Source organism: Amblyraja radiata, chromosome 2 (assembly GCF_010909765.2).
Source record: "Amblyraja radiata isolate CabotCenter1 chromosome 2, sAmbRad1.1.pri, whole genome shotgun sequence".
Classification (NCBI taxonomy): Eukaryota; Metazoa; Chordata; class Chondrichthyes; order Rajiformes; family Rajidae; genus Amblyraja; species Amblyraja radiata.
Window position 1 is genome coordinate 52458463 of NC_045957.1, and position 25055 is coordinate 52483517.

The window sequence follows — 25055 nt, forward strand, 5'->3', positions numbered from 1 at the left end:
CTCAAGCTTCAGACTTGTCTCCTTTCAGAATAGTCTTAAAGCTTATGGAGTTGTGATCACTGTTCCCAAAATGCTCAACACTTGTCATCTGGCAAAGCTTGTTTTCCAATACCAGATCCAATGTGATCCATCCTCAAATATGACCTGTCCACATACTGTTGTAGGAAATCCTCCTGGATGAACCTAAAATTTCTCCCTCTTCAGCCTTTTGCAGTCAATATTGAGGAAGTTAAATTTGCCCCCCTCAGACATCCCATTGCTTTTGTATCTTGCCGTAATTTGCCTGCATATCTGTTCCTATATCTTGAAAAACTTCCTTCTGTATTTTCAATCCTTGATTCTCCAATTGCGTTGTTGTTGAACCATGGCACAAAGTGGCCCAAATGTAAGATGCAAATGGAATACCCATTGATTGCAACCATGATGCACTATTCATGCCTGGCTCCTTTGCAGCTTTTGACAGTCGCCCATACAGTAGCTCTTCGAAACGTCACCCATTCCTTCTCTCCAGAGATGCTGCCTGTCCCGCTGAGTTACTCCAGCATTTTGTGTCTACCTTCAGTAGCTCTTCTCCAGATCATTGTGGTAAAAGTTGCAATGATGATAGTCACAACCACATTCACAAAGACCTTCTTAAATATATGCACACTTTACTTCTCTGCCACCTCTAGCAAGGGTACTGCTGAGGCCCTCATAGAATGAATATCTTAAGGGCCTGTCCCACTTGCGTGTCCTTGGCACGCAAATTACGCGACCTCGTCGTCGCGTTGAGGCGCACGGGCATCGTATGGCCACGCGGGGCCGGTCCCACTGAGAAGCGCGGAGGGGTATATAGTTTGCATGACATCGCGCAGGGCTACGAATTTTATGTAGCGAACGAAATCTTCACGCGCCAACGGCTTGTCGTGTAACTGACGGCCAAAGTGGGACAGGCCCAAGACCCTGGCGCGACGCAACGTCTCACCTCCAACAGCAGCAGAAGCAGGCAAACGATCGCCGAGCTCGGCCTGCGGCTCACGGCCGTTGCGGTCCGGATCCGCCCCCACTTCTACTCCCAGAGCGGGGCCAAGAAAATTGAAGATAGACTCAAAATGCTGGAGTAACTCAGCGGGACCGGCAGTATCTCTGGAGAGAAGCAATGGATGACGTTTCGGGTCAAGACCCTTCTTTCAGACTGAAGAAGAGTCTCGACACGAAACGTTACCCATTCCTTCTCTCCAGAGATGCTGCCGGTCCCGCTGAGTTACTCCTGCATTTTGCGTCCATCTTCAAATGACGTCACGCGCTCCAGACGGCTGTGCGGGCGCATGGAATCGCGAGCGACCTTCGCGGGACCGTCGTGCCTCAACGCGACCACGAGGTCGCGTAATTTGCGTGCCAAGGATACGCAAGTGGGACAGGGGCTTTAGTAACTGAATGTGGGAGAAACTACTCTGTTAACATACACACACGCTGCTGAGTTTGGAAGTGGCTGAGCAGCTTCTGGTGTGAGTTCTGAAGCTCCTGATGCCATCAGAATATTATTTTTAGAAAGTGAGTAAAGCAACATAATGTAGTTTGTAGCTTATTTAAGTGGGACAGTTTCACAATCGTTTCTTGCATCTACTGTTTCCACTATATTTTCAAATTGCCTTCCCGCTTGTTTATCACCAGGATATTATCTGCCTGTGTTAATGTGGGTGGGATTTTATACATAGTCTGGGGCGTGTTTTTGGCTAGAAGATTCTGGCGCAGACTCTCAGATGATTAGTTTTCAGTTTGATGTCGAGACCATGGGATGAAACAGTTTTCTACCATGACCACGAGCATGATTGGGACATATATATGTTGTCAGATTGTACTTTTACAAGAAAAAGTTTTTATGATTTATATGACATGAATGGAACGACGATTAAGAACGGAAATTTATGAGTTATTTCATTGTTTTGTATTGCTACAATAAAGAAGCTATTAATCAAGAGACTACTTCTGGTAGATTCATCTTTGCTGTTTCAAATGTGTCATGGAGTGCGTGAGACTACTTTTCTAATCATCCCCGACAAATTAGTGGCTATTGAAGGTTGAACTTTGAGAAGTTGTGAAAACCGCCATTGCACACAGTTTCATTGCTTGCCTGGGTTTTGACCTACAATTGTACTCTAGATCCAAATTAGTTTGGATCTAGAGTACATCAGACACTCCTTTACAGCTATGTCTTTGGTGTTAATGGGTCAGCAATGTTACTGGTCCCATCTTATTTCACGATCAATAGATGAATTGACTCAAGTGTCTTGAGTCTGCTTTGTGTGCATAGTTTATGGTAACGTATCCTGGAGTTAACCTTCAAGTTTAAACATAAAGTTCTAGAAACAGTGCAGCCTTCTGAATGTGCTGGAAAGATTGTGTGCTCTTCGGACAGACTAGTTGCAGCTCGGAGGTTAAATTTGGTTGGTTAAATTTGGCTGGTTAAATTTGTACTAGCTCTAGTTTTAGTTATCCAGCTAGCTCTACTCTTCACCTAGCCGTTCAGATTCTCTATTACCAAATACTCATCTAGCTCTCATTTGGCTACTATTATTGAATCTGCCTCCATGACTACCTTTGGCATCCTCTCCCAGTGTTCTTCTTGGAAGTGTTGGTTCTTTTGCCAATCATCAATGTTCTGTTTCCTCTCATTTCTTAAACTATCCAGCAATAGTAACTGTTTTTCTCCCTGTCTCCTCTACACCGTTCATAACTTTAAATCCATCTTTCAGATCCCATTGCATCCCTTTCGTCCTCGCTTTCTCTGATCTGTCCACATGATCATAGCCACTCTTTCCTGAAAGGATTTTGATAAATCTCTTCCGTACCCTCTAACAGCTTCACACCTTTTTAAGGTGTAATACCCAAGAAAACAGGATTTCAATTATGTTTCACTGTGACTTCCTTGCTCTTGTGCTTTCTGCTTTATTTATAAAACCCAAGATCCACTTTCTGTACGTGTTCTACAACCTCCCTCGAACTTTTCACATAACCCCCTTGATATCTCCATTCTTGTATGCTTTCTGGAATCTGTATTGTACCTTCTCATTGTTTCTACCAAAAAGGTAACGCTTTGCATTTTCCAGCATCAAATTCCGTCTGCAGGCCATCCACCCATCTAACCAATCAGTCTGTGTCTTCCAGAGTTTTATTATCATTCCCATTACGGTTCAGTACAACTCCAAAGTTTTGTGCCACTTGCAGTTTTGAGAAATGTTCTCTGAACAACCAAAGCCAAGTCAATAAGTTATATTAAGAACGATACTGAGAACTCCATTGTCTGCTTCTCCTCGGTCTGAACAGCAACAAATGTTGCTTTCTGTTGGATTCATCTTGGGCTTTAACAATTGCTGTTGAACCAATAAGGTGACACATCCAATGCCTTTTGCAAGTCTATACATAGCATAGCAACTGTATTTTTCTTATTAACCCTTTCTTTTAGTTCAAACACCATCAAGTTAGTTGGACGCAATTTACCTGTAATAAATCCATGCCAGCTTTCTCTAGTCAATCATACTTATCCAAGTGACTTCTAGTTTTGTATCTGATTGTTTCTAAAATCTTTCCCATCACCAATTTTAAACACGCTGGTCTAATTACTGGTTTAACTCAATGCTTGGACAAGAGTGGAATCGTTTCAGTATTCCAATCACAAGGTATTGCCCCTCAACCTACAGATGTTTGGAAGATAAAATGTAGGCCATTTCCTCCCTTGCCTCCCTCAGTACATCCTATCTGGAACAGGAGGATTAATAACTTCTAGTTCTAGCCTTTCTAGTTCCTCATCTCTTGCCTTTCTAGTTCCTCCTCTAGCCTTTCTAGTTCCTCTTCTCTTACATTTCTTGTACCTCTTCTCTTAGTTTATGTTGACCTTTGGTTTATCCATGGAAGGAAATAAGCCTCTCTCATTGGATTACTTACTCTTCCTGAGTTTACTTGCAGGCTCCTTGCTTACTAAATTCTAAACCAATTACTGAGTGATATGCACGTACATCATATACCCCCAAATGGTGTGAAATTCTCATACTGCCGTTCCTCTTTATCTAATATTTGTTTACATGAACACAACTGTCTTGAGTATTTGTGCTTCGTTTCACAAAAATAAACACTAAATTTGATCTTATTTTTAGTGCCTGATGACATATGTCGATTATGGAAATTCTGAAACTCTAAAAAAGCCATGTATTGTTGAACTTCCAGAAGATTTACAACGTCCAGGTTTAGCCAGCAAGTTCAGACTTTGGGGTCTTCAAGTTCCACCAAAGCAAGATGTCACTCCATTTGACCAGGTAAAGTGAGATATTGTTAGAATTAATTCAATAACCTATTGACAGACAGTACTTATAAATGGGATTCATCTTGACAAATGGAAGAGTTCTAACACAAGAAGGTATGGTCTGCAGGACTTGTCATTTCAATTGAAGGTTCTGGGCATAACTTATTTTCTGTTTGGCATTCAGCTAGTTTCATTTGGTAGAGGAGGGGAAGGACCATATTCTATCTTGTCTGGATCCCCCTGCCCAGAATCACTAGTCACAGCTCTTGCCCACAGAACTCCTAGACTTCAGTTAGTCAAACACTGCCTGTTTTCTTTAGAATGTACTGGGAAGCCTGTGCAGTATTTGACATGTTCTTTTTCATTTCATGTGTGTTAGAGTTCTCATTTAATTTTGTTTGCAAATGACTTTGGTACCGCAGTGGGATCAATTTATCCAAGTTTGCTGATCATACAAAGATCTGTATAGAGCCTAGAATTGTTGACAGGAGTATAAAGTTACAGCAACATTAATACATGAAATGAGTCTGCAGAATTGCGACCAAAAAGTGTGCCATCCATTTGAGGTCAAATGGTGAGTAGCTAGATGCAGTGGAGGTTTGAAAAATATTATTTTTTTTGTTCATGTATAGAGTACACTGAAGCATAAAGACTAACATGACAGAAACCTTGATCGTTATGTTTAGAGGAGAAGATTTTGCTACAGCTGTCGCAGAGGTATTTGAACTGGTACAATAACCTCGGGGGATATGCAAGATAGTTTGGTTGGCATGTACGTGGAATATTGGATTTGTCAGCAAAACCTTACAATGACAGAGTTTGAAAACTATAGAGCACTTACTGCAGGAAGGAGGATTTGTGGGATCAGGAAGAAAAGCATTGCTTGTGGTCAAGTAGATGATCAAGCGAGTGGGGTGGGATGATGGAGAAATGTGGTCATCATTGGAAGTGAAGGGAATAAAATGTAAATGCTTTCTGGAGGAGGTATGCAAGAACAGTAAATCTGGAAGGACATATGCAGGTTGGGAAACCTTTGAGTCTCACAAAGACCAATTAGAAAATATCTGCATTGAAGATTATAGCTCAAACGCAGGAAAATCAATGACTTTGGAGGGAATAGACCATGGATTCACTGTAATATTACATGGACTCGGGGGATTAAGTTATGAGGAAGAAATTTGCATTCACTGGAATATATAAAAGGTTCCTCTTGTTTAAAAAAAAATTGTTTCTAATAACTATGGATGCAAACAGTAAGATGCTTCATGCAAAATTTAATATGCAGCATTACAGAACTGATTATCTTAATGCAGGGTCTTGATCCAAAATGTCAACCATCCCTTTACATCCTCAGATGCTGCTTGACCCGCTAAGTTCCTGCAGCAGATTGGTTACTTGTTGGTTCATCTTTTAGCATCTGCAGTACCTTGTATTTCTGACGAATGTCTGTCCCATTTAAGACCTGCTTCTTTGCAATCATTTTTTTATTTAGCATGCATGTTTGATTTTACAAAACAATTTTAGTTGCTATATATTAGTGAGTATAATAAGCATGCATCACTTACACATTGAACTACAGCCAAAGCCATAATGAACTTGAATGGAATAAAGTTGTTGGGCAGCCAAGTAGTGCAGTTGCTGTCAATCTTCTGTGTCATTCAGATGGAAGAGGAGGCGTTTTAGCTCCATCTGGTGGAACAGTTGGACCTGTTAGCCTGACAGAAACTAGTTGCTCATTGCTCAGTCTTAACATGGAAAATCCTACTGAAGTGATGTTTGGCAGACTTGACAGGGTCGTGGGACAGCCAGCTGTTGAATGTGTTTTGGTTTTTGCCCAATGTTGGAATTATAAATATGGGGCTCAGCAGGTACATCTGGTCTTACTGGCTGGAGCAGAAAGGTGATCTCTGTGACTTACCACAGGATTTGCAGACCGGGCGGCCCGGTGGAGCAGCGGTAGAGTTGCTGCCTAACGCCCCTGTTTCACTTAGGAAACCTGAATGGAAACCTCTGGAGACTTTGCGCCCCACCCAAGGTTTCCGTGAGGTTCCCGGAGGTTTTTGTCAGTCTCCCTACCTGCAACCTCTGGCAACCACCTGCAACCTCCGGGAACCGCACGGAAACCTTGGGTGGGGCGCAAAGTCTCCAGCGGTTTCTGTTCAGATTTCCTAAGTGGGACAGGGGCATTACAGTGCTTACAGCGCCGGAGGGGTTTGATCCCGTCTACGGGTGCCGTCTGCACGGAGTTTGTACATTCTCCCGTTTCTCTGAGTTTTCTCCAAGATCTTCGATCTCCTCCAAAACTCCAAAGACTTGCAGATTTGTAGGTTATTTGGCATGGTATAAATGTAAAAAAAATGTCTCTTGTGCGTAGGATGGTGTTAATCTTCGGGTATCGCTGGTCGGTGCGGACTCGGTGGGCTGAAGGGCCTGTTTACGTGCTGTATCTCTAAACTCTAAACTAAACAGGTACACAAACTATATATCAAGAAAGGGGAAAACAAACCAAAAATATGTATATATTCTTTCATCCTGATCAACTTCACCACCAATTTTCTTAATGCATTCAAATTTACTTGGACCATCTCCGACACCTTCCTCCCCTTTCCTGATCTCACAGTCTCCATCACAAAAAATAGAAGATTGACTGGCGTCTATTCCAAACCCACTGACTCCCACAACTATCTCAACTACACTTCTTCCCACCCTCCTTCGTGCAAAGACTATAGAAACATAGAATCATAGAAAATAGGTGCAGGAGTAGGCCATTCGGCCCTTCGAGCCTGCACCGCCATTCAATATCATGGCTGATCATCCAACTCAGTATCCCATCCCTGCCTTCTCTCCATACCCCCTGATCCCTTTAGCCACAAGGGCCACATCTAACTCCCTCTTAAATATAGCCAATGAACTGGCCTCAACTACCTTCTGTGGCAGAGAATGCCACAGATTCACCACTCTCTGTGTAAAAAATGATTTTCTCATCTCAGTCCTAAAAGACTTCCCTCTTATCCTTAAACTGTGACCCCTAGTTCTGGACTTCCCCAACATCGGGAATAATCTTCCTGCATCTAGCCTGTCCAACCCCTTAAGTTTCTATAAGATCCCCCATCAATCTTCTAAATTCTAGCGTGTACAAGCCGAGTCAATCCAGTCTTTCTTCATATGAAAGTCCTGCCATCCCAGGAATCAGTCTGGTGAACCTTCGCTGTACTCCCTCTATGGCAAGAATGTCTTTCCTCAGATTAGGAGACCAAAACTGTATGCAATACTCCAGGTGTGGTCTCACCAAGACCCTGTACAACTGCAGTAGAACCTCCCTGCTCCTATACTCAAATCCTTTTGCTATGAATGCGAACATACCATTTCCTTTCTTCACTGCCTGCTGCACCTGCATGCCTACTTTCAATGGCTGGTGTACAATGACACCCAGGTCTCGTTGCATCTCCCCTTTTCCTAATCGGCCACCATTCAGACAATAGTCTACTTTCCTATTTTTGCCACCAAAGTGGATAACCTCACAGTTATCCACATTATACTGCATCTGCCATGCATTTGCCCACTCACCCAGCCTATCCAAGTCACCTTGCAGCCTTCTATCATCCTCCTCACAGCTAACGCTGCCCCCCAGCTTCGTGTCATCCGCAAACTTGGAGATGTTGCATTCAATTCCCTCATCCAGATCATTAATATATACTAGACTAAGTGGGACCCGTTGGGTCCCGGCCTCACACGGGAGGGCTGGATACCCAACACAATATTCCACCTCTGCAGCAATTCCAATATTGCTGGCCAGTGGGAAGGGGGCTTTCTGTTGCGCTAGTATGAGTGTTGTGGGCCAAAGGTACTGATTTCCAGAGGGCTAGTATGGAGTTTGTGGGCCGAAGGTACTGATTTCCAGAGGGCTAGTATGGAGTTTGCGAGCCGAATGGAATTTTGGGCTGGCAGCTCAGTCACTGAGGCCTGGCAGTACAATCACTCGGACCTGGCAGGCTGGCGGCTGAGAAACTGCCAGAAATTGTGCTCAAAACAGGTGACAGACAGTAAGAGAGAGAAGGGGGAGAGGGTGGACTTAATGGATTATTGGGCTGGCAGTTCACTAACTCACGGCTCGTGGGCTGGCAGTGCAGTCACTCACGCCTGGTACGCTGGCAGTTCACTCAGTCATCCCACCTACCTTCACCCCCCCCCCCCCACTCTGCTCCTTGCCATTCCCCTCCCACCCACACATTCAGTGCATCTCCAAACAATCTCCCCCCCATGCACTCTTAGTGGCTCTCCCACAGAACAGCCATTCCTGCCTATTAGGTTCTATTGTGATGAAGAACACACAGCATTAAAAGTGCAAAAAGGTTTTATTAAAGTTTAAAATGTGAATGACTCTTAAAATATAAGAACAATTTAAATTTTAAAGAGATTTATTAAGTTTTTACTTGTTGTGTCTTGTTGCGTCTTGTTGTGTTCTGCTGCTCACTGCCTCTTGATGACTATTTCCTGTTGATAAAAAGACACAATTTTAATATAGAGAAAGTCAGCGGTCAAATTTTAAGAAGGAAAATCTGAGAATATCTCAGAATTCATCATTCAACGAAGCACGCTATTAATGACAACATTCTTGGGCGATGTTCCATCCTTCAGGGAACCTTTGACATTTCCCTTCATATTTCTGTTGAGCTAGTATGTTGGGCCAAAGGTACTGGTTTCCAGAGGGCTAGTATGGAGTTTGTGGGCGGAATGGATTTTTGGCGCTGGCAGCTCAGTCACTGAGGCCTGTACTGGCGGGGGGGCACCAAAATGCTTGGTGTTGCTGAAGACATCTGGAAGAGTTCTGTCCACAACTTCAAAGCATTCTCTCCTAATCATTGGAATTCATCCCAAACAATGACTTTCACTTGCCTCGTGAATGTGCCGTCTTAGAGTTCTTCTCGATGTTGCACAATGTATCCTCGGCCACTTGGATGGGTATCTTGAATCGAGAATGTGTCGTTCTTCCACCAGGCAGAAATGTAGCTGCTATCCTAGAGGATACTACAGCAATAGCCACATCACCTTGACCTCTAACATTTCCTGACATGATGTTGAAAAAGCAGCCCAAAGACAATTTCAGTTGTTAATGAACACTGAAGATTTTGTGCAAAACATTTTTTTGAGGTAGGGGCTGTCAGGGTGGGGTGGGGGGTGGTAAACATCGTGCAGCCAAGGGAGGGGCACAGCTTCAGGTGGGGGTTCTCGTGAGCTGATGAGAAATGGGGGGGGGGGGCTCATGCAGGGGATGAGGGCGGCTTCAGTGGGGGGTGCATCCTATAGCCAGGCGGTAGTGCGGCATGTCAGTGGAGGAGAGGGGGCAGTGAGCGATTTACTCATGTCCTGTGGACTCACTCACTGCCTTGGGATTGACTCATGCCCTTTAGACTGACTGACTCTCACGGCTTGTGGACTGACTGATGCCCAACTTCTGGAGTCACGTCCGACTTTTGTAAACTGAAAACGGTAACATCTACATTGAGGAACAGTTTCTTCCTGACAGCCATCACGCTATTAAACTTAACAAATAAGCTCTGAACTACGAAATACTATATTATTTCACACACACACACACACACACACATATATATTCACACGCACTCACACATATATTCATACACACACACACACATTCACTCACACACATATTCAGACACACACACACGTACACACACACATATTCACACACACACACATTCAGACACACACATTCAGACACACACGTACATTCACACACACACGCACATTCTCACACACACACACACATGGGACGACAGATGGCACAATGGGCTAAGTGTTCGGCTGGCAACCGGAAGGTAGCCGGTTCGAATCCCGCTTGGAGTGCATACTGTCGTTGTGTCCTTGGGCAAGACACTTCACCCACCTTTGCCTGTGTGTGAATGTGTGTGAACGTGTGTGAGTGATTGGTGGTGGTCGGAGCCAATTGGCAGCCACGCTTCCGTCAGTCTGCCCCAGGGCAGCTGTGGCTACAGAAGTAGCTTACCACCACCGAGTGTGACTGAGGAGTGAATGAATAATGCGATGTAAAGCGCCTTGAGTATTAGAAAGGCGCTATATAAATCCCATCCATTATTATTATTATTATTATTATTCTCACACATACACACACATATTCACACACTCACACACATTCTCATACATATATTCACAAACAGACTCATTCACGCACACACAAACTCAATGACACTCACATTCACACAGACCCACACACACACACACATAGACTCATACACACATACTCATACACACACACTCATACACACGGACTCACTCACTCACACACACGCACACACAGACTTAATCACACACACATATATACAGACGCATCCCCCACCTCAAGACACTGCCCTATGGGTGGTAAATGTGGTGCAGCCAAGGGCAGCTTCAGGCGGGGGTTGTCGTGAATTGATGAGAAGGGGGTGGGGTGTCCTCATGCAGGGGATGTGAACGGCTTCAGTAGGGGGTGCATCATATAGTCAGGCGGAGGGCAGCGTCTTGAGGTGTCAGTGGAGGAGAGGAGGCAGTGAGTGATTTACTCATGACCTGTGGACTCCCTGCCAGGATTAACTCATGGCCTTTGGACTGACTCTCACAGCTTGTGGACTGACTGATGCCCGACTTCTGGAGTCACGTCCGACTTATGTAAACTGAAAACTGTAACATCTACATTGAGGAACAGCTTCTTCCTGACAGCCATCACACTATTAAACTTAACAAATAAGCTCTGAACTACGAAATATTATATTATTTCACACACACATATATATTCACATGCACTCACACACATATGCACACACACTCATATTCACACACACACACACATATATAATCACGCACACACACACACACATATAATCGCACACACATATTCACTCACACACATATTCAGACACACACATACATATAGACACGCACATATTCACACACACACACATATTCACTCACACACCTATTCACACACACACACACACACGTAAATATTCACACACACACACGTAAATATTCACACACACACACACATATTCACACACACACACACACACACACACACATATATATTCACGCACACACACACATTCACACACAGAGGGAGGTTTCACGGCAGTCGGGTCACGACCCATGACCCGTACTGTTGCTACGCTACACCAAATGGATTACACGCGATGTACTGCAGGTAGGCACTTACCATTGTTTCCAACTCCATCTTCCAGGGAGATGCTAACCGCATTTCGTTGTCTCTGTACTGTACACTGACAACGACAATTAAAGTTGAATCTGAATCTGAACGTAGCGGAACCCGTTAAAACCCGCCGAAAATGTCCATTTTTGCGCTGCAAATAATTATGGAAATCGGGATGAGCATGTGAGACATTTAGCCTACTTCAGAATTCCAAAAGTGAGGAGAAATGACAGTAGATGGAAGTGAGAGCTGAAGGGACAACAAACAGAGTGCTTAGCGAACATTGGCCGTTTGCTCACTACATTTCATCAACACTAAAGCATTATTTGTGTTTTTTCTTGATTCCTTTGGCATCTAAAAAGTTTCAGAAGTGATAAATCTGGCTGTATTTTTTAAAAATAAATCGCCCATGGTTCTCAAGTGGGTTTTTACGTACAAAATGAAAACGCATCTGAAGAAAAATTTACAGCCAGATTTATCACTTCTGAGAATTTTTAGATACCAAAGGAATCAAGAAAAAACACGAATAATGCCTTACTGTTGATGAAATGCAGTGAGCAAACACGATAATTCCAATATTTTCAATTACGATATCTGCACAGCCAATCTTTACCAAGCACTTTAGCTGATGTTGTCCCTTCAATTCTCGCTTCTCTTTACCTACATTTCATTTCACGTTTGGAATTCTAATGTTGGGTACATGTCTCTCACACTTACCCCAACTTCCACAATTTTTTTCAGAGCACAAATTCAACATTTTGGCAGTTTTTAACAGATAGGAAAGTACGCGTTTCTTGCATTAATAACATATACTGGAAGTGACGGATGTCTGAGCGGCTCCGTGCGTCAAGTCCTATTACCTTGTGACCTTACGTGCAACCCCCTATTCACACACACTCACGCAAACACACATATATATTCTCACACACATATATATATTCACACACACACAGAGAGAGGCACACACACACACACAGAGAGAGGCACACACACACACACAGAGAGAGGCACACACACACACAGAGAGAGGCACACAGACAGAGGCACACACTCACACACACACACACACACACACACACACACACACACACATACGCACACACATATTCACACACACACTCACACACTCACACACACACACACACACACATATTCACACACACATATATTCACACACACACATATTCACACACACACACATATTCACACACACACACACATATATTCACACACACACACACTCACGCACACACACACATTCACACACACACACACACACACACACACACACACACACACACACACACACACACACACACACACACACACACACACACACACACATATCTCTGTACATTTCTTGCCTGCCTGCCAGTCCATTGTGGCCTCTCTCTCTCTCTCTCTCTCTCTGTATCTTTCGCGCGTCTTTGTCGCTGCAGACGCCATTGCCAGCAGCTTCAGCGATAGTCTGTGGCGCGGGGGGGGGGCTTACATAATAGGCTCTAAACTGTGCAAAATGAAACACAAATCAATACTTGTTGTGCTACAAATATAAATCTCCGTCTCACCAACACACCCATGTTATTTTCCGGACACAATTCCTCCTTTTATTATACACACACTCACACACATTCACAATTGCAGATTTTGCTGAAACACAATTGCCGCTGTGGATGTAACAAACACTCAACAGTTCTGTAGAATTATTCAACACCTCGTGCACGTCTTCAGCGCCATCTTGCCTCCGACCGGAAATGACGTCATCGCCGCCATCTTACCGATCGCTGGAAATGACGTCATCGCCGCCATCTTACCAATCACCGGAAATGACGTCATCGCCGCCATCTTCAAACCGCCAAAATCACAAAATGTCCGTCAATTTTAAATTTAAACACAGTTCTGATCGAAATAAAAAGCTTCATTACTCGCCTGAAAACGTTGCAACAAATGCATTTCAATTTACATCACCATTTCAAACACAATAGACATCATGCTTTAGTTACCTGAAAACCGGTGTAACCATTTTAAAACCCAAGAGAAACAAATTTGCAAAACGCTTTATAACAATTCACAGTTCAAATACAATGTAGATAGACAAAGATACAAATGCAAATGCTTTTTATTTTCAATTCACAGTTCAAACACAATGTAGATAGACAAATATACAAATGGTTTTTATTTTCAATTCACAGTTCAAACACAATGTAGATAGACAAATATACAAATGCAAATGTTTTTTATTTTCAATTCACAGTTCAAACACAATATAGATAGACAAATATGCAAATGCTTTTTATTTTCAATTCACAGTTCAAACACAATGTAGATAGACAAATATACAAATGCAAATGTTTTTTATTTTCAATTCACAGTTCAAACACAATATAGATAGACAAATATACAAATGGTTTTTATTTTCAATTCACAGTTCAAACACAATGTAGATAGACAAATATACAAATGCAAATGTTTTTTATTTTCAATTCACAGTTCAAACACAATGTAGATAGACAAATATACAAATGGTTTTTATTTTCAATTCACAGTTCAAACACAATATAGATAGTAGACAAATATACAAACTTTTTCCAACAAAATGCCAAGAAACTTCAGAGCATGGTGAATAACATACATATCAATTGGCTGAAAAAGCACTCACCTGGGAGCAGAGCTGCAGCTCAGAGAGCCGTGACCCTTTCACTTCGTGGCCGGGAAGAAAGTGATTGAAGCGGGACGCTTCCGGGTTTTATAGCCCCTCCCTCCCCTGCCGCCAGCGGGGGCAGCAGAGAGAATGGGGAATGATGTAAAAACATTAATATCTAGGTCATATTTCATCGAGGGGAAAAATCCTCGGCACACATGCGGAAGATCGGGGCTCTGAGGGAGGTGGCCAAAAATGACGGCCGTAGGTGGCGGCGTTCTCTCGGAAATCGCAGCACAGATCGGGAAAAGCGGTCAAGAACTGAGATTGTAAATAGCAGTCCCAGCACTGAGCCTTGCAGTACCCCACTAGTCACTGCCTGCCATTCTGAAAATGACCCGTTTACTCCTACTCTTTGCTTCCTGTCTGCCAGCCAGTTCTCTATCCACATCAATACTGAACCCCCAATACCGTGTGCTTTAAGTTTGCATACTAATCTCTTATGTGGGACCTTGTCAAAAGCCTTCTGAAAGTCCAGATATAACACATCCACTGGTTCTCCCTTATCCACTCTACTAGTTACATCCTCGAAAAATTCTATAAGATTCGTCAGACATGATTTACCTTTCATAAATCCATGCTGACTTTGTCCAATGAATTCACCACTTTCCAAATGTGCTGCTATCCCATCTTTAATAACTGACTCCAGAATTTTACCCACCACCGATGTTAGACTAACTGGTCTGTAATTCCCCGTTTTCTCTCTCCCCCCCCTCCCTTTTTAAAAAGTGGGGTTACATTAGCTACCCTCCAGTCCTCAGGAACTACTCCAGAATCTAAAGAGTTTTGATATGCATCCACTATTTCTGCGGTTACTTCCTTAAGTACTCTGGGATCGGCCTTTAATCCATTCAATTTAGCTAACACCACTTCCCGACTAACCTGGATTTCACTCAGTTCCTCCATCTCATTTAACCCCCGGTCCCTTGCTATTTCCGGCAGATTATTTATGTCTTCCTTAGTGAAGACAGAACCAAAGTAGTTATTCAATTGGTCTGCCATGTCCTTGTTCCCCATGATCAATTTGCCTGTTTATGACTGTAAGGGACCTACATTTGTTTTAACTAATCTTTTCCTCTTCACCTAGCTATAAAAACTGTTGCAGTCAGTTTTTATGTTCCCTGCCAGTTTTCTTTCATAATCTATTTTCCCTTGCCCAATTAAGCCTTTTGTCCTCCTCTGCTGGACTCTGAATTTCTCCCAGTCCTCTGGTAGGCTGCTTTTTCTGGCTAATTTGTACGCTTCATCTTTTGTTTTGATACTATCCCTGATTTCCCTTGTTATCCACGGATGCACTACCTTCCCTGATTTATTCTTTTGCCAAACTGGGATGAACAATTGTTGTAGTTCATCCATGCAGTTTTTAAATGCCTTCCATTGCATATCCACCGTCAACCCTTTAAGAATCAATTGCCAGTCTATCTTGGCCAATTCACGTCTCATACCCTCAAAGTTACCTTTCTTTAAGTTCAGGACCCTTGTTTCTGAATTAACAATGTCACTCTCCATCCTAATGAAGAACTCAACCATATTATGGTCACTCTTGCCCAAGGGGCCACGCACAACAAGACTGCTAACTAACCCTTCCTCATTACTCAATACCCAGTCTAGAATAGCCTGCTCTCTCGTTGGTTCCTCTACATGTTGGTTTAGAAAACTATCCCGCATACATTCCAAGAAATCCTCTTCCTCAGCACCCCAGCCAATTTGATTCGCCCAATCTATATGTAGATTGAAGTCACCCATTATAACTGTTTTACCTTTGTTGCACGCATTTCAAATTTCCTGTTTGATGCCATCCCCAACTCCACTACTACTGTTAGGTGGCCTGTACACAACACCCACTAGCGTTTTCTGCCCCTTAGTGTTTCGCAGCTCTACCCATATCGATTCCACATCCTCCAAGCTAATGTCCTTTCTTTCTATTGCGTTAATCTCCTCTCTAACCAGCAACGCTACCACACCTCCTTTTCCTTTCTGTCTATCCCTCCTGAATATTGAATATCCCTGGATGTTCAGCTCCCAGCCTTGGTCACCCTGGAGCCATGTCTCCGTGATCCCAACTATATCATATTCATTAATAACTATCTGCACATTCAACTCATCCACCTTATTACGAATGCTCCTTGCATTAAGATACAAAGCCTTCAGGCTTTTTTTTTTTACAACACTCTTACCCCTTATACAATTATCTCCTACTTCCAATTCAACCGTCTACGCCGCATCTACGCCCAAGATGAGGTGTTCCATACTAGAACATCCGAGATGTCCTCATTCTTTAGGGAACGGATGTTCCCCTCTCCCATCATAGATGAAGCCCTCACTAATGTCTCCCCGCAGCTTTGCCCTTCCTCCCCCTCCCCCTAGTCCTTACCTCCCACCCCATTAGCCGTCACATACAACACATAATCGTGCAACGGGATCCCACCACTAGCCACATTTTCCCATCTCCACCCCTTTCCGCCTTCCGCAGAAACCGTTCCCTCCGCAACTCCCTGGTTAACTCATCCCTTCCCACCCAAACCAACCCCTTCCCTGGTACCTTCCCCTGCAACTGCAGAAGATGCAAAACCTGTCGCTATACCTCCTCCCTCAACTTCGTCCAGGGACCCCGACAATCCTTTCAAGTTAGGCAGAGGTTCATTTGCACTTCCTCCACCTTATCTACTGCATTTGTTGTTCAAGATGTGGAGTCTTGTACATCGGTGAGACCAAACGCAGACTGGGCGATCGTTTCGCGGAACATCTTCGCTCGGCCCGCGTGAGCCAATCTGATCTCCCGGTTGCTGGACACTTAGTCAAAGTGAGGCTAAATGCAAATGGGAGGAACAGCATCTGATATTTTGCTTGGGCAGCTTACAGCCCAGTGGCATGAATATTGATTTCTCTCACTTCAGGTAGCTCCGGCATTCCCTCTCTATCCCTCCCCCACCTAAGCCGCACTAGGTTCTCATTTTCACCCTCCAAACAGCTTACAATGGCCTGTTTCCTTTATCATCGTTACGCTTTTGCATATCTTTCATTCATTGTTCTTTATTTCTCAGAATCACCGTCTGTATCTCTCATCTCTCTTATCCCTAACCAGTCTGAAGAAGTGTCAAGATTCAAGAGAGTTTATTGTCATGTGTCCCAGATAGGACAATTAAATTCTTGCTTTGCTTCAGCACAACATAATATAGAAGGCATGAATACAGAACAGATCAGTGTGTCCATATACCATTGTATAAATATATACACACATGAATAAATAAAACAGATAAAATGCAAATAAACAGAAAATGGGCTATTAATATAATGTTCAGAGTTTTGTTTGAGTTGAGTTCAATAGCCTGATGGCTGCGGGGAAGAAGCTGTTTCTGAACCTGGACGTTGCAGTCTTCTGGCTCCTGTACCTTTTATCTGAAGGTAGCGGGGAGATGAGTGTGTGGCCAGGATGATGTGGGTCCTTGATGATGCTGCCAGCCTTTTTTGAGGCAGCGATTGTGATAGATCCCCTCGATGGTAGGGAGGTCAGAGCCGATGATGGACTGGGCAGTATTTACTACTTTTTGTAGTATTTTTCGCTCCTGGGCACTCGAGTTGCCGAACCAAGCCACGATGCAACCGGTCAGCATGCTCTCTACTGTGCACCTGTTGAAGTTATAGAGAGTCCTCCTTGACATATCGACTCTCCGTAATCATCTCAGGAAGTAGAGGCGCTGATGTGCTTTCTTTATAATAGCATCAGTGTTCTCGGACCAGGGGAGATCTCAGAGGAATTTGAAGCTCTTGACCCTTTCCACCATCGACCCGTTAATATAAACGGGACTGTGGGGCCCCATCCTACCCCTTCCAAAGTCCACAATCAGTTCCTTGGTTTTGCTGGTGTTGAGGGCCAGGTTATTGTGCTGGCACCATATGGACAGTCGGTCGATCTCACTTCTATACTCTGACTCGTCCCCATCAGTGATACGTCCCACAACAGTGGTGTCGTCAGCGAACTTGATGATGGAGTTCGCACTAGGACCGGCTACGCAGTCATGAATATAGAGTGACAGGGCTTGAAATTAACGGTTGCCCGGGTGCCAATGGCAACCTATACTCCCGCCGGGCAACCTGAAAGCCATGCCATTTTGCCCGGCTTGGCAAACACCCGGGACACCTGTCGTTTAATTCTGATCGGGCCCCCTCTCTCTCTCTCTCTCTCTCTCTCTCTCTCTCTCTCTCTCTCACTCTCTCTCTCTCTCTGTCACTCTCCGTCTCTGCCCACCATGCGTGTCCGGGTCTCGGCTCTCGGGTCTCGGCTCTCGGGTCTCCGCTCGGCTCTCGGCTCCCCGCTCAGCACGGCAGGCCACCTTATACATGCGCACTGCTACGGCCTGCACACCCCCCCCCCCCCCTGCACATGCGCACAACCACGGCCAGCACATCATCGGCCGTGGTTGTGCGCATGTGTCACCCTGCACATGCGCACTGCCATGGCAACTGGTCGCCGTCGGACACTTTCGCCCTCCCTTTGCATTGTGGGAGATCTGGCCGCCATTGCTGTCCGCCACACCGCCACCGCTGAAAACCAACGCAGAATTACTCCCTGGAGCTGGAGTAACTCCCTGGAGTAACTCTTGCTTCTTGGTTTCTTGGTCCTACAAAAATATTCCAAATGGAATTTAAACTGGAGTGGACCCACCACAACCAAACTCCAAACTCTGAAAAATAACAGCCTATTGCATTTTATGTTTATTTATTGTGTATATATGGTCTGTGGTATATAGACACACTGAACTTTAATCTCCTGTTCTGTATTATGTTTACATATTCTGTTGTGCTGCAGCAAGCAAGAATTTTATTGTCCTATCTGGGACACATGACAATAAAACTCTCTTGACTCTTGACTTGGACTTAAGCAAAAAAGGGTTCTTGGGGAAAAAAGAGGTACCTTAAATTTAGTTGTGTGTGGTTGGGCACCTTTGGTAGGGTGAAGACTATTCCATGCTTTAATTGTGTGGGGAAACTCCATGGAGCAGCCAGCATGTCTGGATAGAAGAAATTGAGTGACATTTCGGGTAGAGACCCTTCTTTAGATTTCCTCTGGTTTTAGTGTTTTTAGTTTAATTTAAAGATACAGCATGGAAACAGGCCCTTCGGCCCACCGAGCCCACGCTGACCACTGATCACCCGTACACTAGTTCTATCCCTCACATCAGCGACGCAAGTCAAGAGTCAAGAGTGTTTTATTCTCTCACGTCCCAGTTAGAACAATGAAATCCTTACTTGCAGCAGCACAACAGAATATGTTAACATAGTACTCTGTAAACAATGTTATAAACGAGAAAACAAAACTCCATGCAGACAGCAGCCATATTCAGGATCAATTCCGGGTCTCTGGCAATTTTAGGCAACAACTTTATGGCCAATGTACTGCCCCATAGTCTTGAAGTGAATTAAAACATACAGTAGCTGTAAAGGGGGACATAGCGTCACTTAGAGATTTAATACTGAAAATGGATAGTTTCTTTTTTTTTAGTAACCAAAGTTATCAATGTATAATTTTGTGCGTGTTGGAAAATAAAATATAGTGGCACAGCAGGTGAACTTGCTGCCTCATACACCAAGATCTGTGTTCGATCTTGTTCTTGGGCACTGTCTGTGCTGAATTTGCACATTCTCCCTGCAAGCATGTGGGTTTCCTCCCACATCCCCAAGACGCATTGGCTTTGTAGGTTAACTTGGCTCTGTAAAATTGCCCCTAATGTGTAGAGAGTGGGTGAGGAAAGTGGGACAACAGAACTGGTGTGAATGGGTAGACAAAAATGCTGGAGAAACTCAACAGGTGAGGCAGCATCTATGGAGCGACGGAAATAGGCGACGTTTTGGGTCGAGACCCTTCTTCCGACTGATGTGAGGGTGCGGGGGGGGGGGGGGGGGGGGGGAAACAGAAAGGAAGATGCAGAGACAGTGGGCTGAGGGAGAGCTGGGAAGCGGAGGACAAAGCAGGGACTACCTGAAATTGGAGGTCAATGTTCATACCGCTAGGGTGTAAACTGGCCAAGGAGGAGGCCCAGGACAGAAAGGTCGGATTCGGAATTGGAGGGGGAGTTGAAATGCTGAGCCACCGCGAGATCAGGTTGGTTATTGCGAAGCGATCGCCAAGCCTACGCTTGGTCTCACCGATGTAGAGCAGCTAACACCTAGAGCAGTGGATGCAATAGATGAAGTTGGAGGAGGTGCAGGTGAACCTCTGCCGCACCTGGAAAGACTGCTTGGGTCCTTGAATGAAGTCAAGGGGGAAGGTAAAGCGACAAATGTAGCATTTCCTGCAGTTGCAAGGGAAAGTGCCATGAGAGGTAGTGGTTTGGGTGGGAAGAGACGAATTGACCAAGGATTTACGGAAGGAGCGGTCTCTGCAGAAAGCCAACGGGAGGAGATGGGAAGATGTGGCCAGTGGTGGGATCCCGTTGGTAGACAAAGCTTCAGAAAATCAGTGGGTGAGGCAGCATCTATGGAGCGAAGGTATAGGCGACGTTTTGAGTCGAGACCCTTCTTCAGATTGATGTCAGGAGGGGTGGGGGGCTGGAAAAATAAAGGAAGCGGCGGAGACAGTAGGCTGTGGGAGAGCTGGGAATGGGAGGGGAAGGAGGGAGAAAGCAAGTACTACCTGAAATTGGAGAAGCCAATGTTCATACCGCTGGGGTGTAAACTACCCAAGCAAAATATGAGGTGCTGTTCCTCCAATTTGCGGTGGGCTTCACTCTGGCCATGGTGTAGGCCCAGGACAGAAAGGTCGGATTCGGAATGGGAGGTGGAATTGAAGTGCTGAGCCACCGGGAGATCAGGTTGGTTATTGCAAACTGAGTGGAGGTGTTGTGCGAAGCGATCGCCAAGCCTGCGCTTGGTCTCACCGAGGTTGATCATACGCTGAATAATCCAACAGATTTTTGTTTGGAAGTGGAATGAAATAATAGAAATTGCATTCATTGCAACGTGTAAAAAGAGATGAGATACTGTATTGTAATTTTGCTGCATATCATTGTGGTATATATCATGTCTTGATTGGTGAATATGTTTAGTTTGTGACTTTATTTGAAGCAGAAATAATATGTGAAATAATATTGACCATAATTCCGACTGGTAACTACACACTTTGTCCGAGCACATTATCGCACGCGTCATGCAAGCCGTCTTAAATGACCACCTAAACTGTCATTTGGCACCCTAAGCTGCTGACCTAAAGCTGCTGAGGTTGCCCGGCTGGCAACAGGGAAAAAAAGTTAAGTGAGAGCCCTGAGTGAGTACAACAGGGGGCTGAGCACGCAGTCTTGAGGTGCTCCCGTGCTGATTGTTATCGAGGCTGACACTTTTTCACCAATTTGAACAGTCTGTGGTCTGTGAATGAGGAGGTCGATGATCCAATTGAAGAGGGATGCGCAGAGACCCAATTTTGATAGTTTGGTAACCAGCTTGGAGGGGATGATTGTATTAAATGTCGAGCTGTAATCAATGAATAACAGCCTGACATATGAGTTTTTGTTGTCCAAGTGGTCCAGAGCGGAGTGGAGAGCCATCGAGATCGCATCTGTTGTGGCGGTAAGCGAACTGCAGTGGGTCCAGGTTTTTCTCGAGGTAGGAGTTGATTTGCACCATGATCAACCTCTCGAAGCACTTCATCGCCACCGACGTTAGTGCCACTGGTCGATAGTCGTTGAGGCACGTCACCTTGCTCTTCTTGGGCACCGGTATTATTGATGCCCTTTTAAAGCAGGTGGGAACCTCGGTCCTCAGAAATGAGAGGTTGAAAATGTCCTTAAAAACTCCAGCCAGTTGGTCCTCACAAGTTTTTAGAACACGGCCGGGTATACCATCAGGTTCAGGCACTTTTCGAGGGTTCACCCCTCTGAAGGATTTTCTGACGCCGACCTCTGTGACTGTGACTGAAATACCATCACAGCGAATGGGGGCTGGAGAAGGCACATCAGTGTTCTCCCCATCAAAGCGTGAGTAGAACGCATTGAGCTCGTCAGGGAGTGATGCTACGCCGATATCTGGACCAGAAACGTCACCCATTCCTTCTCTCCAGAGATGCTGCCTGTCCCTTTGAGTTACTCCAGCTTTATGTGTCTATTTTCAGTTTAAACCAGCATCTGCAGTTAGACAATAGACAATAGGTGCAGGAGTAGGCCATTCGGCCCTTCGAGCCAGCACTGCCATTCAATATGATCATGGCTGATCATCCACAATCAGTAACCCGTTCCTGCCTTCTCGCCATATCCCCTGACTCCGCTATCTTTAAGATCTCTATCTAACTCTCTCTGGAAAGCATCCAGAGAATTGGCCTCCACTGCCTTCTGAGGCAGAGAATTCCACAGATTGACAACTCTCTGGGTGAAAAGGTTATTCCTCATCTCCGTTCTAAATGGCCTACTCCTTATTCCCCTAACATCGGAAACATGTTTCCTGCCTCTAGCGTGTCCAATTCCTTAATAATCTTATATGTTTCAATAAGATCCCCTCTTATTATTTAATCAATTTAAGCATAATTTAATCAATAATGTTTTATTATAAATGTTTAATGTTTTATGTACCCTTCTTAACTGTCACTGTATGTCTTGTTGTCACTTGGGCGGAGCACCAAGGCAAATTCCATGTATGTGAATACTTGCCCAATAAACTTATTCATTCATTCTTATCCTTCTAAATTCCAGTATACAAGCCCAGCCGCTCCATTCTATCAACATATGACAGTCCAGCCATCCCAGGAATCAACCTTGTAAACCTACGCTGCACTCCCTCAATAGCAAATCTTTCTTACACATGTTCTTCATATTATTCCAATTTAAAACCTGCTTTTTTTGTAGCATATAACAGGAAACCCTTGATAGTCATGTTCTTTCTCAGTTCAGATTCAGCATCAGCAGTGAGCACTTTGTCCTGATCCTGCCTTCGGGCTGTAATCTTGTCACCAATGGTTGCAAACGACTTGATGCTGAGGCCAAGATACTGTTCACCAATTTTTTTGTGACTTAACTTACAGAATAGAAATAAAAATGCGAGCTATACAATTTTTTTAAAGTTATTAAAGTCTGTAATTGTGTACTTTGTTTCTGAGTGTTTTGTTGTGCTTGTGATGTGCCACCAGCAGGGCCGGATTTAGATGAAGAGAGGCCCTAAGCAATTTCACTTGTGAGGCCCCCCCTCCCAATCCCCCACCCCCACGACTAGAGGACCATGACTACCCGACAGTGACAGTGTGACACTTTTAGATCCTACTATATGTTGTCATTAAACAGTTGGTTTTAAAATACATATTGGATTCACCGCGGAGCGAGCGATGCTTTACCTGGATCGCTGTTTTAAGCTCTGGAGTGTTGGGTCTGCTGCTTCAACATCATGGAGCTGTGGTTTGCAGAGCTTCCAGCCTCGGGCCGCGCTGATTTCAATATCGCGGAGCCCTGGGATCCCTTTGCCGAGGACCACCAGTGTGAATCTCCACCCAGCTCAGCCTGTGGACTTCGGGAGCCGCGGTCTCCGGTTGGAAGTGGCGGATTCTGAGAATGTTCTCCCGTTCCGACGTCGGATGGTGACCCCCAAATTTCATTGTACCAATGGCCATGAGGGGGGGTCCAAGAGGAGGGGGTCCGTTGGAGACGGGAAAAGGGATCATCAATGGAAGAACGGTGTGATGCGGAGGCGACGGAAGAAGAGCTCCAAATCGCGGCGGGCGCGGAACTCATTGAGGTGGGGACGGAGGTGAGACCACTGCTGAGAACAGACCGTTCGGTATCAGAGAGGGGGAGGTCAGGGTGGATGGTGAACACATGGCAGGGATTGGGGTTGGGGCTGGAGGAAGGCAGGTGAGTGGACTGAGGCCAAGGCGATGTCTCGTGGAGGGGTGGTGGGTGGTCAGTGGGTAGTGGGGTATGAGGGCTGTAGTGTGGGTGGGGAAGAGCTGGGGTCACATGGTTTGAGGGGAACGGGGAAGATCCAGTGGAACAGCCACTGAGATTAACAGGGTTGGGGGACTAGCACTAGGTCCCAGTGCAGTCAAACCCGGGGGAGTGGGAGTCTGCAGCGTGGAAACATTCAGGCCCGGTGCTGAGTCCAGGCTGCAGGTAAGGCGACGGCTGCGGGCTGCTGGAGGGCGGTGGAGTGGCCAGGGTCAGCGGGCAAAGAGTAGGAGGTCTCGGTGGGCGGATGGTCGGTGGGGCGGCGAGATTCGACGGGTCCGGTGAGGCAGCGGGGTGAGTAGGGCCCCCTAGATCTCGAGGCCCTAAGCTTAAGCAGTCCGTTTGTCTTTTCTGTTTTTTGTTTTCTTTTGTCCTGTTTTTGCGGTTTGTTTCGGTTTGTTTGGCTGTGTGTGTGTGGGGGTGGGGGGGGGGGGTGGGTGTGGTGTGTTTTTTGGCTCTTCAGCAAATGATCCGTGGCCATCCTTCCTTTGATGACTCGAGTGGCTGTCGAGATACCTTTTAAATGTTGTGAAATTACCTGCCTCCACTAGCTCCTCACATTATGCATTCCAGATTGCAACCACCCTTTGATTTCCCCTATCTCTCAGACTCCTATTTTAAACCTATGCATTGTGGTTCGGACATCCCTGTATGGGGGAAAGTTTCTCAATTTCCATCACATCTATGCTTCTCATAATTTTGTATATCTTTATCTGATCACCCATTGTCCTCCTCTGCTCCAAGGAAAACACATTGAGTCTCCTCATCACTGAAACATTCCACACCAAGTCACACACTGCGAAATATTTTCCGCATCATTTCTGTTAATTTCACGGTTCAGCAATGTCTGGAATTTAAATGTATAGAGAGAGGGATGTTACTCATGATGTTGGAAAGACAGACTGCAGAGGGCGTCGCTGTACAAGTCTG

The 25055-nt window shown here is 45.0% G+C and overlaps 1 protein-coding gene across 6 annotated transcripts in view; it reads left to right on the top strand.

The window, feature by feature from the left end:
* Positions 1 to 25055, top strand: part of stk31 (serine/threonine kinase 31) — a 111452-nt gene that overhangs the window by 16564 nt on the left and 69833 nt on the right. For all 6 annotated transcript variants that reach the window (XM_033046484.1, XM_033046467.1, XM_033046493.1 and 3 more), the window contains one exon: positions 4134 to 4292. In XM_033046484.1, coding sequence (XP_032902375.1) covers positions 4134 to 4292 — 159 coding nt within the window. The remainder of the gene's footprint in view (positions 1 to 4133; positions 4293 to 25055) is intronic.